Here is a 16068-nt window from a genome sequence, read left to right on the forward strand (position 1 = left end):
AATAGCATTCTTGATCCATAGTGCCAATTTATTTTTTATTTGATGTTACTTTATGTGAAAAAACTATTAGACTAGGAATTAATTCTAATTCTTAATAAACAAATTGACACCTTAAATACAAAGAAAATACAAAACCAATACAAATGGAATCAACGCAAAATGCAAGTCACCACTGTTGTTGGTTTGACACTGAACCTTCATTTGCCTGGTGGATGTGGCACTGACTGCTGCCCTCTTCTTCCCCAGGGTTCAGTGTGCCTGCGCCACCACATGTTGTGTGGGACACCAAGTCCTCCTCCCCATTTTTCTCCCATGGAATTAGTGTGAAACTTTTTACATCTATTTCTCTCCGACGTATTTGCCTTCACTTGACAAAAGTGTATCACTAACCGTTGATTAAAGTTGTTCAGCGTGTCACCAGTGTTATCCACTCATGTATATTAAAAGTTTGTTATGTGCCTACTCTGTGCCAGGATTTGAGCCATGCTCTGAGGAATGAACAAAGCAAATGAACAAAAATGAACAAAGCAGACAAGATTCATGTTGACATTCTAGTAATTCTAAATAAGCAGACTGAACAATTTCATCCAGTGATAGTAACTATTAAGAAAATAAGCCGAACGCATTGGCTCATGCCTGTAATCTTAGCACTTTGGAAGGCAAAGGGAGAGGGTCATTGAACCCAGGAGGTAGAGGCTGCAGTAAGCTTTGCTTATACCACTGCACTGTAGCCTGGGTGACAGAGCGAGATCATGTCTCTACAAAAAAGAAAAGAAAAGAACACATGGACTGTGGTAGAGACTCAGAAGAGACTACTTTACATTGGGTGACTAGAGAGGTCTCTCTGAGAAGATGCTATCTGAACAAGTCTCAGCCAGCAGCCTGTATCAACTGCCAGACATCTGCAATTTAGGTAGAGCTCAGTGGGAACATCTTGCCTCTACTCCACTGGGCACCAGCTGAGGTATTGATGCTGTCCCCACTGAGCTCTGCCTAAATTACAGAATTTTTAGCAAAATAAATGTTAGTTTTTAAGTTGCTAAGTTTGAGGCAGTGTGTTATATACTAACAGATAATTTGCACAGTATAAATAATACATGAATAAAATAATTCATACAATATTAAAAAAAAATAAGGAAAAAAGTGAAAATGACTTGAAGTTTCACCATGCAGAGAGAAAGTAACTTAATAGTCAAGTGACTAATTTCACATGTGTGGGCATCTGTAGTTTGACTTCTTTTTATAGAGTTGGTAGTGATGTATTTTTGTTATTGACTTCCCTCCTCTCGACTATCTTCTCCTCTCCCTTTCCCTTCCCCTTCTTCTTCTTTCTATTCTCCTCTTCCCCCCTGCTTCTTCCCCCTCCTCTTCCTTCTTCTTTTCTTCCCCCGCTCTCTCTCCCCTTACCTCTCCTTCTCCTTCTCTCTTTCTTTTCTACTCTTCTTCTTTTACATTTTTTCCTTACCTCCAAATTCCCCAGTCTCGGACTCCCTTTTCTATGCCATCTAACATTGACAAAATCTAGTATATGTCCTTTCTCACCTTTGTCCATGCTGAAACAATTTTATACAAATTTATTTGTAATTTTGTAACTTTACAAATGTATGAAACTTACATTTGTAATTGTATTTATTTGTAATATTTTCATAGATACAATACTCTGCATCTAGCTTTTTACACTTAGTGGTGGCATAGCATCTGATTGTATGAATATTCCATAATTTACTGAATCATTCTCCTCTTTTGAGACATTCAGGTTGTTTTGCCAGTATTTCAAATGGTACAGTAAAATTATATTATCCTTTTGTACTGGTGCTTATATTCCTATGAGATAGGGCCCTGTGAGTGGTGTTGTGGAGTTGATGAAAAAATTACATATATGTACAATTATATTTAATTATATATTAATTTCCATATAACTGTATTTAACATATAATTTTACTTAATTCACACATATTTTACCTGGAAACAAGTTTCTCAATCCAATGCTCACATGTTGCCTAAATTAAATTGCATTTTCACCCTTAACCTATAGTTTACTATAATCTCTTTCAACTTTTTGTTGCCTGATCTGCATAGGTGAAACTGCACCTTCACACAGGTGCTAGTGTTTTTACCTGTAATTTTTTTAACGTTCATTTTAGGTTCAGGGATATATGTACAGATTTGTTACATAGGTAAACTGATGTCACGGGGATTTGTTGTGCAGATTATTTCCTCTCCCAGGTACCAAGTGTAGTACACAATAGTTGTTTTTTCTGTTCCTCTCCCTCCTCCCACCCTCCTCCCTCAAGTAGACTCCAGTGTCAGTTGCACCTCTCTTTTTGTTCATGTGTTCTCATCATTTGGCTCTCACTTATAAGTGAGAAAATGTGGTATTTGGTTTTCTGTTGCTAAGTATGATGACCTCAAGCTCCATCCGTGTTCCTGTGAGGAACGTGATCTTGTTCTTTTTTATGGCTGTGCAGTATTTCATGATGTATATATATCACATTTTCTTTATCCAGTCTACCAATAATGGGCATTTAGATTGATTCCATGTCTTTGCTATTGTGAGTAGTGCTGCAGTGAACATACACATGTATGTGTCTTTATGGTAGATCAATTTATATTCCTTTAGGTATATACCCAGTAGTGGGATTGCTGGCTTGAATGGGAGTTCTGCTTTTAGCTATTAGGGAATCACCACACTGCTTTCCACAATAGTTGTTATTTTTTATTTTTTATTTTAATTTTTTATTATTTTATTTTTCATATTACAAATAAATACATCTAGCTTTTTACACTTAGTGGTGGCACAGTATCTGATTGTATGAATACTCCATAATTTACTTTTCTATTATTTTTTATTTTTTAGTAATAGCCATTCTGACTGGTGTGAGATGTGAGATGGTATCTCATTGTGGTTTTGATTTGCATTTATCTAATGATCAGTGATATTGAGCTTTTCTTCACATGCTTGTTGGCTATGTCTATGTCTTCTTTTGAAAAGTGTCTGTTCATGTCCTTGGCCCACTTTTTAATGGGCTTGTTTTTTGTTTTTGTAGATCTGTTTACATTTATTGTAGATTCTGGATATTAGACCTTCAAAGATGCATATCTTACAAATATTTTCTTCCATTCTGTAGGTTGTTTTTTCACTCTATTGATAGTTTCTTTAGCTATGCAGAAGTTCTTAAGTTTAATTAGATCCCATTTGTTAATTTTTGATTTTGTTGCAATTGCTTTTGGTATCTTTGTCATGAAATCTTTGCCAATTCCTATGTTCAGAATGGTCTTGCCTAGTTATCTTCCAGGGATTTTATAGTTTGGGATTTTACATTTATATCTTTAATCCATCTTGAGTTAATTTTTGTATATGGCGTAAGGAAAGGGCCTATTTTCAGTCTTCTGCATATGGGTAGCCAGTTATCCCTGTACCATTTATTGAATAGGGAGTCCTTTCTCTATTGCTTGTTTTTGTCAACTTTGTCAAAGATGACATGGTTGTACGTGTGCAGCCTTATTTTTGGGCTCTCTATTCTGTTCTGTTGGGCTACATGTCTGTTTTTGCACCAGTACCATGCTGTTTTGGTTACTATAGCCCTGTAGTACAGTTTGAAGTCAGGTAACATGGTGCCTCCAGGGTTCTTCTTTATGCTTAGGATTGCCTTGGCTATTCAGGCTCCTTTTTGGTTCCATATGAATTTTAAGATTTTTTTTCTAGTTCTGTGAATAATGTCATTTGTAATTTGATAGGAATAGCCTTATATCTGTAAATTGTTTTGCACAGTATGGTGATTTTAATGATACTGATTCTTCCTATAATGGAGAGCATGGAATGTTTTTCATTTGTGTCATCTCTGATTTCTTTGAGCAGTGCTTTGTAATTTGGCTCAAAAGGGATTTTTATCTAAAACCAAATGCAATTTAACTGAAAAGTTAACTGCTGTTTACTTAATCTCAAGCCTGTTTTTCTTAACCCAGTATATAAGAGACTAGCTATTATCATAAACTCATAATGCTTAGTAACAAAAAGCCATTATAATGAATTATTCACTTTATTATATTAAAAGCTGGGGTTTTATTGCCATAATTTTCAGTTGGATAGCCTATGATAATGCCACCTATTTTTTTAGATCTTCAATAAGTTATGGCTATGAGAAGTGATTGATGATTTGGGGAACTAATGATTTTGGTGGGAGAATTGTGCACTTCTTCCCATAGTAGCAGTATTAGTAAATGATGGGGGTTTATAATGGACAATTAGGGAGTATATGATTTCATACTTCTGAGCCTTTTCTGTTGTAATTTATTCTTGTAAGTATTCATTGATAATTTCAAGTATAAAATTAATGGAAGCTAGATAGAAAAGTCTTACTCAAGCAATAGGCCAGAGACAGGCAATGGTGGTAGTTAACTATTAGGACTGCATCTTTGATAGGAAATTAATCCAAGGAGATCAATTTCCAACAGGAGAAAGAGTCCAAAGGTAGTGAGAAATAAAACAACTTTATATGAATGTTTAAAACATTAACATGTCTCTCTATTTCCCAAAGCCAGTGCTAAAAGTCTACCAAGATCATAAGCAGCCAGAATACATACATGAACAGAACCGATTTCAGTTAATGGCTGCCGGAATCCTTAAACCTCCAGTAAGCATAGCAAAAAAAAGTTTTGTCACATCATCTACTCAGATTCTTGAGCATCAAGATGCTGTGAAAAAAATACAGGTATAATATTAAACTACTTAATTGATTCTTTTAACTTAATTTGGTTTTGTATAGATTTGCTAACATGCTTTTAACTCATAAGAATAGAAGCAAAGTCATTTTCTATAAGGTTGCATAATGAGTTTGGGAAATACAACATTTCTTCATTCTTCCTGTTTAAGGAAAATTCTTACAATGGAAGAAAATCATAAAGGAAACTTTCAGCAACTGTATGGTGGCTTCTGACCTTCTCTTACATGGTAAAGAAGACATAATGGTATTTTGAATGTTATTATAACTTTTTTGAAATTTTCATCATTTTTACCAAAACTGGTAATCTTTGAAGACCCTGGTGAAGGGCAATAAAATGGAGATGCAGCCAGCTAGAAAGACAATTTGTGTAGCTGGTGAGAGTTGTAGAGTGGGGAAGTTGCCTTGAAAGGCATAAAGAAATGGTAGCTCGGGGAAGAAATCACCAGAGCTTGCCTTTAAATGAATATCTCTAGATAATTAAAGAAAAAAAAAACCAGTAAGGGGAGAAAATGTGAAAGGCATACCTGCAGTAAAGATACCAGTAGAGCCAAGATTTCTCTGAGCTTTTGGTTGAGAGGGTAACTTTGACAGTCACACATTTGAGTGCTGATTTGGGTCCAAGCATTGGATTAGAACTGCCAGACGTGCACAGTTGAGGACAAGATCTGTCCTCAGGGATTTCAGAGTCTAGAGGTAGGTAGGTGGGCAAATGAACACTCAACACAGTGGGGTATAAGAGCTCTCCTTGGTTGTTTAAGGTACAAAATAATGAAAAACTAAATAAAAGGGACTCTTACACCTGGCCGTTGGTGGGCCAGTCAGTGAATAAAAAGCCACCTTTGGGAGTTGCACTAAGCTGAGAAGAATGAGTGGAAAGTTAATGGGATAGATAAGATGAGAGAGATTGGAGCTCGAGGAGAAAATAGATGGGCAGGAACTTACTTTGGGTTTGGGTGAGATCATCCTGAAAGAATGAAATCATATGATGAACTAGATGGAACTATAAAGCCTCAGTTACTATGGTGTCTGTGAAGGGGAGCCAGAGGGAGCTCTTTCTCCAGAAAAGATCTGAGCCAGGAAAGATGTAATTGCCTGTAAATTAATTCATTTGGCATAAAGAGTGCTTCAAAAATTTGAACTTAAAGAAAAGGAGAGAATATGTGTAGACATCTGGGATAAAAGTGGGGCTGAAAAGGAATCTCAGGTTGTGAGCTGTGCTTCCTGGTTGTAGCTGTCACTCAGTGAAGAACTCAGTAAAGAGTTAGGAATTAAAGAGAGATATGGAAAAGGGGATGTGTTACATAAAATAAGAAAGGTATTTATTCTGAGAAAAAGGTAATTTTTTCAGAAATTGATTTATCAGAATGAGTTTCAAATAGAAATGCAACAAGGAGGATTTCCTGGGAGATAAAGGAAGGCAGGCAGGAAAGGAAGTTGGAGGCCTCTGTTAATTAAGGAAGAAATTGACTTATCAAATTGGACTGAGCATCCATCAGAGAAGAGTACTACATTGTACAGTTTATGAATAAATGCTTTCTTTATTTCCCACCCCCAAATCTGAACCTGTGTTACTGCTGAAGACGTAAATCACATTTTCCCACTGAGTTACATAATGAGAAATTAGGGCTCAGAGGAAAATATGTAACCCTGTTATGGAAGAAGTCTTCCACTTAGAATGTGATAAGACTTTTTAAAGATTAGAACAAATAAAATAAATACATTTTTCTGTTAAAACAGTAACACTTTAGTCTCATAAAAATACTAAAGTGGACTAGCCCTTGTTGAAACATTGAGATAAGGTGATGTGTGTTTTCTCTGGTTCAGGTTTGGCCTATTCATTCTTAGAAGAGAACAGTGTTATTGCTGTCGTCCCTGGCCAAGAAGTCAAAGACACACATTTTACCTTTTAAGTTCAAAGATGTGTTTCCTTCAGCTCTGAACTTGTTAGGCTTCTGTCAAACTGCTATTGAACAGGGTATATTTAATCAGAGTTGGGGTATAATGTTCCCTGTGAGTACAAATTTTCTGGAGAAGTCGTTCCACAGAGCTTGTAGTAATAAATCCCTGCAGAAATGGCAGCCTCTGCCAGCTATGTTAATAGGCAATAAAATACTCATGCGTATATTTACAGTAGTTATTCAACAAAGCAGGTCTACCATGGTGACTCTTATCTTAAAGCCAGTTACTCCTATACGGTCAGAGAGGCAAGGTGATGACCTTTGGAGTTAGTGTCAAATTTCTTCAAACACAGTGATCAACCTCCTCCACGGGAGGAACAGATGTGGGTGATGCCACCTAAGTTTTTTTGGGAGGTGTGAGTGGCACTGAGAGCACAGACAGTGAAGCCCAGAGAGTAGAGCAAAGCCGGAGTGTGTAGGCATGGCACGGTGGGTGGGACTCAGCCTTGCTGCTCCAAGTGTAGTCCATGGTTAGCAGGATCCAAACCCCTGAGAGCAGGTTAGAAAGGCGGAATCTCAGGTTCCACCCTAGTTGTACTGAATCAAAATCTGCATTTTAGTAAGAACCCCAGGTAATTCACTGCACATTTAAAGTTTGAGAAGCACTGGCCTAAAGAACAGGCAATATTAGTTGATAAAATCAGTGCTTCTCTAAGGCTATTGCATAGTGATTCTCAATACTCAATATAACCACCCCTCATATTCACAAAGAAGTAAAGTTATTATGAGTTATGATAGCAGCTGTCCAATACTTCACTCACTGAAGAGCATCAAGGCGGTCAGAACAGAGGGGGAGGTTGGGAGGAGAGGCCCTAGAAAAGATAGATGCAGAGCAACTAAGCAAGGAGGGAAGAGGGTTCCCATGGACATCAAAGACCTGGTAATATTTTGATGCAATAAACATTGAGTTAAAGGAGAAGAGAAGGCAATGGAAGCTGAAACTGGGACTGCTTTGTGGAAAAAGAATGGGTGTCTGGATAGGGAGTCCTGAGAAGGAATATGACTGCCTAACAATAGTTTGAAAATTTTCAGTGCCAAAATGCTTGCCTTTGAGCTCTAGACAGCTCATGCAATATGGCAATTAGTCCTTGAAGGTAATATTTTGTCACTCTTGTGTGTGTGCAAAGATTCATTTTTTGTTTTTCAAAAATTGGCTTTGTTTAGATTCATCAGCCCTATGTTGAGGTGTTCTCTCCCTCTCCTCCTAAACTGCCACGTACCGGTACTGGAAAAAGAGGTCTCTTCGGGACTAGGTCTTCAGCTTACCCTAAGTACACTTTCCACGACCGAGAAGAAGTAGTTAAAGCCAACATTCGTGATCCCTTGCAAATCATTAAAATAATACGTGAAAATGAACATCTTGGATTTCTTTATATGATCCCTGCAGTGCCAAGATCATCCATTGAATATGATACATATAATCTAAAGTGAGTTCTTTTTTATGATGCAATTTCTTTAACATAAAAATTACAAATAAGATTGCACATATTATTCATAATTGATTGGATATTAATGATAGTGATATCAAATGTAATTTTGGTTATTCAATGATAAATGAATCCTAATCACAATAATTTTATATTTTTTCATGTATTTCCCTTTATCTATTTAGAAACATTATCTATCTTATCTGCACTATTGAGCTTCTCGTATATTTATGTAACATTATGCCATATATTTTTAATCAGTATTACAAATGTATTTTTGATATTTTATGATTACTGAGGAAAGAGGGTGACAATATATAAAAAGTAGATGATGCACGATTTGTTTTTCATGTTATTTCATCTTTGCTTTATAGAGTAGAAATAAGGATTGTTTAATAAAATGAGCTTGATAACTTAGGGATTCATATAGATGAATAATATACACACACTTACTTTCTCTCTGTTGTTGCCACACATTTGTTGTTGATATAATTGAAAGTCACATAATTGTGAGTCTGAAAGTTGCTTTAAAATACAGCACAACAGATAATAGTAGAACTTAAAGATGATACTGGCTTTCCTCTGTTATTTAGTTGGGCTGACAGCGGTTCTTGAGATAGTCTTTTCTTGATGGTGATAATAGTTTAGCTTCACCACCAAATTCATTGAGCTACCTTCCCCATTCATGGCTCTCTTATTCTCCCTTATTCGGCACCGTAGTTTCAATTGAGAAGGTAACACTGAGGGCAGCTCTCCTGCTGCAGAAAATGGGTAGAGAAGAAAAACTTTTTAATCAAAATTTAAAATGACAGATTTGTTGTAAATCTTAAAGAGCTTAACAGGAGTGAGCAATAACTTGTAGACAGAACAGAAATGCTTATGAAAATGCAATCGTTCAGCAAAATTTGTTGAGCATGATCTCTGTAGCAGGAACTGTTTTACGTGCTTGAGACACATTAGTAAATCATATCAAAATTGTTGCCCTCATGGAACTAACATTTTAGCAGAGGATGGCAGTAATAAACCATACGTGAGTAAATTATGTAGAATACTAAAATGTGATAAGTATTGGAGGAAAAAAATATATTTTTATGCCGTAGATACTCAGGCGAGAAAGAGACCGGGGATGATGATGAAGTGGTAAGAAATAGGTCTGCTTCTGAAAACAATTTGAAGGTGAAGCCAATGGGATGTCTTTACAGACATTATGTAGGGTAGACAACTAGAAAGGAGTACAGGATGAGTTTAATGATCCAGTTGTCTGAGCAAGAGGGGTAGAGTTGCTATTGACTGTGAACAAAGAGGACTGGGAGTACTGGGGAAGAGGCTGTGAATTAACTGGGGTGGTCAGGGTGGGCCTCATTGAGAAGCTGTCATTTGAACAAGGACTTGATAGAGAAGAAATGAATTATGTGGTGGTGCAGTTATGAGCATTCCAGGCAGCAGGAAAATGAATACAAACGTCCTGAACTGGGAGCAGACCTGGCATGCTCAAGGGGCAAAGAGGAGGCTGGTATGACTACAGTAGAGTGAACAAGAGATAAAGGATGTATCTATAGCACAAGACCTTGTTGGCTACAACAATGGAGAACCATGGAAGGATTTTGGACAGAAAAGTGTCATGATCTGATTTACATTTTTAAAGGAACCATTCTGGCTGCTGTGTGAAGAATAGGCTTTGAGGAAACAAGGGTTGAAAAAGGAAGACAAATTGAAGGCCATAGATGCTCACGCGAGAAAGAGATCGGGGATGATGATGAAGTGGTAAGAAATAGGTCTGCTTCTGAAAACAATTTGAAGGTGAAGCCAGTGGGATGTCTTTACAGACATTATGTAGGGTAGACAACCAGAAAGGAGTACAGGATGAGTTTAATGATCCAGTTGTCTGAGCAAGAGGGGTAGAGTTGCTATTGACTGTGAACCCTGAAAATCTGAGACAGTTCTCAGTTAATTTAGAAAGTTTATTTTGCCAAGATCATGGATGTGCACCCATGACACAGCCTCAGGAGGTCCTGATGACATAACATGTGCCCAAGGTAGTAGGGGCACAGCTTGGCTTTATACATTTTAGGGAGACATGAGACATCAATTAATATGTGTAAGATGTACGTGGGTTCAGTCTGGAAGAGTGGGACAACTCAAGGCCAAGATGAAAAAACTCAAAGCGAGGAGGGGGCTTCCAGGTCATAGGTAGATAAGAGACATTCCTTTGAGTTTCTGATTAGCCTTTCCAAATGAAGCAATGAGATATGCATTTATCCCAGTGAGCACAGGGGTCACTTTAAATAGAATGGGAGGCAGGTTTGCCCTTAGCAGTTCCCAGCCTGACTTTTACCTTTAGTTTAGTGATTTTGGGGCCCCAAGATTTATTTTCCTTTTACAGCTGAGGCATAGAAGACTGAATGGAGCAGAATCATCAGGGAAAAATACTTGTTTGGGTTCAGATACATTAATTTTGGGATGTCAAAAGGAGAAGAGATGGTAGACGAAGGAGAACTGGGGTAAAAAAGAGACTTTTTCCAACATGAGATAATTCATTTTTTTTAAGATGGAAGAATTAACATATAATGTAATTTAAATCCCTTCAATTAAAAAAAACCCTTAATGGTATTGTCATTCCTACGACTACTTTACTCCCTTTTATAGTTCTTTGTAAGTTTTTGGTGAAGAACTTGTAGATCTTAAGTGGAAACTGATGGAAAGTGGGTTATTTGGTGATTTTAAAACATAATTCTTGATTCATATGTGAAAAATATTTTCATAGTTTTCAGGAAAAAAAAAATCATCTAATAACCCAGATATCAAAGGGTGCTATTTGTGATGTTCATTTTCCACTGTGAGAAGAGCCAAATTTTGCCCCATGTAGAACTGATTCTCATCTACTTACCAGCACAAGCTAAAGTATTGAAGAGGAGACTGAAAACTGCTTTTGTTCAGTTCTGGAGATTTATTTCTAGACTAATGAGCACTTCTACTAGGGAAATTGAGTTGATGTTTTATGCTTTTTGAACTCACAGAAGTGACGCTTAATAGTAATATGTAAGGTCTTATTTGAAAAGATATTTTGGAATCATGGTTTGTTATCATTATTGCATTTTAGGGTTTGATGTTAAATTTTCCTCCCTAACTTGAACTTGAAATATCATAAACCTTGTGAGTAAAGACAATTATTTGGATGCTGTGGAGTTGGCAGCAGCTAAACTGGAAGTTAAACATAATATATACTGTGTCAACAAGATGAGGTCATGTTATACCAAACTCCTTTGAAAAGTAATGTGATAAAATAACTATAAGGCTGTGAGTTTGCTGTTGAAGAATGTCTTCACTACCCAACAAATGTGGTGAAGCTGTGGAAGCATTTTTTTATAATCTTTCAGTCTAGAGCAATAATCTGTCTCTCTGATAAGTCTATTGACTTTTTTCCAGAAAAATATGTGAACAAAATGCAAAATAATGCTTCTCAGTATAGAACTGAGTAAAAGTGAAATTGAGATCTAAACTATAGAAATCATTTAAAGTTGCACTTCTTATAGCAAAAATGTTTTTGAAACAATATGTCATGCTATTGCTGAAGCACCTATGGCAAGGTATGCTTAGAGAGAAAATAGAATAAGTTATAAGTTGTTTGCAAAATTCGCTTATTAACTAACTCTATGCACATCACTATAAAGTGTGCTGACAGGTATTTTGCTTTAATCACAAATGTGCAATGCAGATATCAGTGTTTGCCATAAATACAGTACACATATGAGAAAAATATGCTTGACAATTTTTTTCCAGTTATCACTAAAAACCTGTGCTATAGAAGAGTTTTTTCATTTAGTTGTGAGCAGGGATTTAGACTGCAAAAGGCATATAGGAATCAGTAGTGTCTGAGCACTTAGCAAGAAAGGTTTGCCCTGCTCGGAGACAACATTCACATACAACAGTAAACCTCTCATTTTTGACTTAGCATTGACAGAGAGTGAAAATTGTAGATCTCCTCAAATCAAGGATACTAACTGTGCACTTTTCCATGGTCATACAGTGCAAGTAAAAGATTTTATTTCGATCATGAAATATGCCGGAAATGAAGAGTAAGATTTAAAACATTTTGTGAAACTAATAATACTAATAAAGACCATTTCTATGATTTTAGGGGGCTTGCTCAAGGGTCATGTCTTAGAGATATGTTTAATATTTTGAGTAGATAACCGATCACGTTGGTGCCAAAATATTTTGAAGATAAGAATACAACACTGGGATTTTGGGCTGACTGAATTCTAGTGTATATGACAAATGTACCTTAGGACAGATTTGGCTCTTTCCAGCCTCTTATGATTTTACTAGTTGGAGGAAAATAAAAATCATATTTAAACTCAAAAACCTGAGGAGATATTTTCAATCCAAATTTCACCAAAGAGCTGATAAGAATTTGTTTACTTCCATTTTCTAAATTGAAACACCCCGCCTTGCAGCTTTATAGCATAATGTACTTGTTGGCTTACCATCTGATTTAGTGCTAAAAGCAGACTCCAGTGAAATCATCAGAAATTCTGGATCCATAGATTGTCTAGAGGTCCAGAACTATGTGACAGAAGTTCTAGTTACATGGTCTCATTTCCAAAGAACTAAGGTTGTTAACATCTTTTAATTTTTAAAAAAAATTACAATGGGGAAAAGGAACTAGCTGTGTGTGAACCCTCATCTGTGGCTCACACTACCCGTCATTCAGGTGGCTAAAGAGAAACTTGTTATTAATTTTTTAAAATTATGGCTTATATTTATTATTTTAAAATTTGCAATGAGACCTTCCCAAAATTTACATAAAACTGATGGTCTGAGTGAGTATCAAATGCCCAGTGAGTGGTTCCAGATGCTAAGTGTTAAACACAGCTATAAAGCAAAGCTTCCCAAGATGAGAACGGCAGCCAACCAAGTGACTTCCGGTGTGCCCTAGTTGTTTATGGTGGTAAAAACTTATTTTTTAAAAAAGACGCAATCACTCAGAAATTTACCAAGGGTGAAATTTTGTTTTTCTAATATTTGTATGATTACTTTGTTAAACTTCCTGAATTCAGAAAATATTTCCATGAGTAAGACTGTGTAGCCCCCTCTGCCAGAGAGCAGCTCTGTAGTGGGAACACAACACAACCTCTGCCACCTTCCTGTTGAACCATCCCACTGAGTTTGATTGTTACTGTAGACACTTCCTTTAGGTTTCTAAGACAAACTCAGTTTATCAGCAAAACTCTTTGTTTTGTGTATGTGAGAAACACAAAGAAATCCTTGTTCAGTTTTTTTTAATTTCATTTGCTTTTTTTTTTTGTTTTCCTATTGACACAACATTAGGTGTTCCTAAAAAAATAAGCAATTGGATGTTTCTGATTATTTTTTCTTTTTTTCTTTTTTTTTTTTTTTTTTTTTGAGACGGAGTCTGACTGTGTCGCCCAGGCTGGAGTGCAGTGGCGCGATCTCGGCTCACTGCAAGCTCCGCCTCCCGGGTTCACGCCATTCTTCTGCCTCAGCCTCCGGAGTAGCTGGGACTACAGGCGCCCGCCACCTCCCCCGGCTAGTTTTTTGTATTTTTAGTAGAGACGGGGTTTCACCATGTTAGCCAGGATGGTCGCGATCTCCTGACCTCGTGATCCACCCGCCTCGGCCTCCCAAAGTGCTGGGATTACAGGCTTGAGCCACTGCGCCCGGCCTGATTATTTTTTCTGTCCTTTCTTTCCTCCTTTCCTCTTGTTTCGTTTTTGATGTTACCAACTGGGAAAAATCTGAAGTTTAATTGAATTTCATAATGAATTGTTTTTAAAACTTAAAAAATTGTTTTTCAAAGCTGAATTTTCAAATTCAACTTGGGAAATGTAATGTTTAAAATGGTTCTCATGATTTTTTAGACACTGTTGTGGATTTGAACCTAAAGAAAGATTATTAAGTCGAATAGAATAACATGTTAAACATTAGAAATAACATTTCTTTATTAGAAAACATATTCTAATAAAATTATCTTGGTAAAGAGCACTGTAGGCTTTTGTAATTTTCAAAGATGTTTTTGATCCTATATGAAAGTACGTAATGTTTATTTTTTTCCGGCCACTGCACTCCAGCCTGGGCGACAGAGCGAGACTCCGTCTCAAAAAAAAAAAAAATTTATACTTTTACGTCTTAAATTAATGAAACCTATATACCAATACTTTATATTTTCTTACCACATCCTTGAATTTTTAAAACATTTTAAATCATTTGCTGATGTTAAGGTCTACAATTCTCTTAAATGCTTTATGGTAATATGGATTTAATTTTGACAGATATTTATCTTTTTGCTCATTTATAAGGAAAATTTTCTGTTAAAGCTAGAAAACTATCAGATCTATATGGCAAACACAGCAGTCAAAAGAAATGAGAAATTAGGCAGCATAATTAAGCTTATCTCAAACTTAGATTTGTAAACTACAGTAATAGACCTGTCCTTTTGCCTAAATATCTTATTTGTATAAAAATGTTACCAGATTAATCAGTGGTGTCAAACAAGTTATTTCAACACTTTATCAGAAATATCCACCCCACCCAGAAAAGGGTTTGAACTTTTAAAAGCATTACGAGAACAAAATATGAAACGAATTTCTGTTTTTAGATTAGTATCGGCTAAAGAAGCTCAAGAAGCTAGGAGTGCAAGAACACGTAATATCTAACATCAGAATGAATCACTATTGTAGAATTGTGATTTTACCAGCTTGTGTCGAAGTTTTTTATACTACTTGGAACCAGAAAAGCAAGAAAAAAAAATCAATAACATTATTAGTAGACCAACATATTAGATGATATAGATAATCATAATCCAACACATTATTAAAGTTTTATTGCAATATTTAATTGCATATTGATGAATCTATAGACATTAGTAACTGCTAGACAGCACTATTTAGGGTCTCTGAGGTGAAATGTCTGGAATAACTTTGTTTAGAAAGAAGAAAAAAAAATCTCTGGGGATTAAATATTCAAGGCAAATGAGATATTATGAAAATACTTATAAAAATGTTTGTTACAACCAAGGTTTACTCTGATAACACTGATATTCAAGTAATATTTTATTTGCAGAGGGACTTCCATATGTAAATGGTTTCCTAAAATTGTGAATTACAAATTTTAAAATATTGTCAAAATGATTCTATGATAAAATCCAAGCTATCAACCACATAACCATTTGTTTTTAGCTTTCTACAAAAAAAATGAGAACAGAATACTATTTTTTGTTGTTTCATAGTTAAGTGCATTGGCAATCCAAAGGATGAGTTTTATCAAGAATTGGGAAGTATTTTGCAAGTGATTCAACTTTGCAGATTTAGTAAAGGTTAGTTCTTGGCTACACACCTGGGTTGCTTAATTGACATTTGACCACCTGAATAGCTTAACTGAAAAATTATAGCAGCTGCCAGGAAATATAATAACACTGACAAAAATTAGGAATTGACAGCAAAAATTCAACTTGGGAAATGTAATGTTTAAAATGGTTCTCATGATTTTTTAGTTGCGGACTTGAACCTAAAGAAAGATTATTAAGTCAAATAGAATAACATCTATCTGTGTTTGAGAGAAATCTTCACCATTGTTTCTAAAAATTATTACAGGAAATGTCAACACTGCATCAAAGAAAGACAAGTAACAACTGTTAGAGTTAAAGAATGGTGGTACTTTTGGTGAATAATTTCAAGAGAACAAGTTATCCAAATTTTGGCTAGTGGAAAAGGGAGTTTTTATATATCAGAGACAAAACAATAAATAAATCATCTTCTGCCATTTGCTGCCTGCTACTTTTACAAAGTTTCTTAGGAGTGGTGACTATCAAGAACTTGGACAGATCATTCATCATGTCTTGATTAGACATGAGGTAGCTACTTCAAAAAAGTTATGGTCACAGCTGTGGTTGCTTATGAGCTAGACATAATTGGAAGTTTTATCAAATTAAATATTATA

General features: G+C 35.8%; 1 protein-coding gene across 8 annotated transcripts in view; it reads left to right on the forward strand.

The window, feature by feature from the left end:
* The window catches only part of DNAH6 (dynein axonemal heavy chain 6), a 380528-nt gene that overhangs the window by 53795 nt on the left and 310665 nt on the right, over positions 1-16068 (forward strand). For 6 of the 8 annotated variants that reach the window (XM_017947677.3, XM_017947678.3, XM_017947676.2 and 3 more), the window contains exons 3-4: positions 4539-4712; positions 7847-8109. In XM_017947677.3, the coding sequence (XP_017803166.2) occupies positions 4539-4712; positions 7847-8109 (437 nt within the window). Of the gene's footprint in view, positions 1-4538; positions 4713-4753; positions 4952-7846; positions 8110-16068 lie in introns of those variants that run through there. The other 2 variants (XM_031655300.1, XM_017947686.3) reach the window with 2 other exon arrangements.

The sequence above is a fragment of the Papio anubis genome, chromosome 14, assembly GCF_008728515.1.
Source record: "Papio anubis isolate 15944 chromosome 14, Panubis1.0, whole genome shotgun sequence".
Taxonomy (NCBI): domain Eukaryota; kingdom Metazoa; phylum Chordata; class Mammalia; order Primates; family Cercopithecidae; genus Papio; species Papio anubis.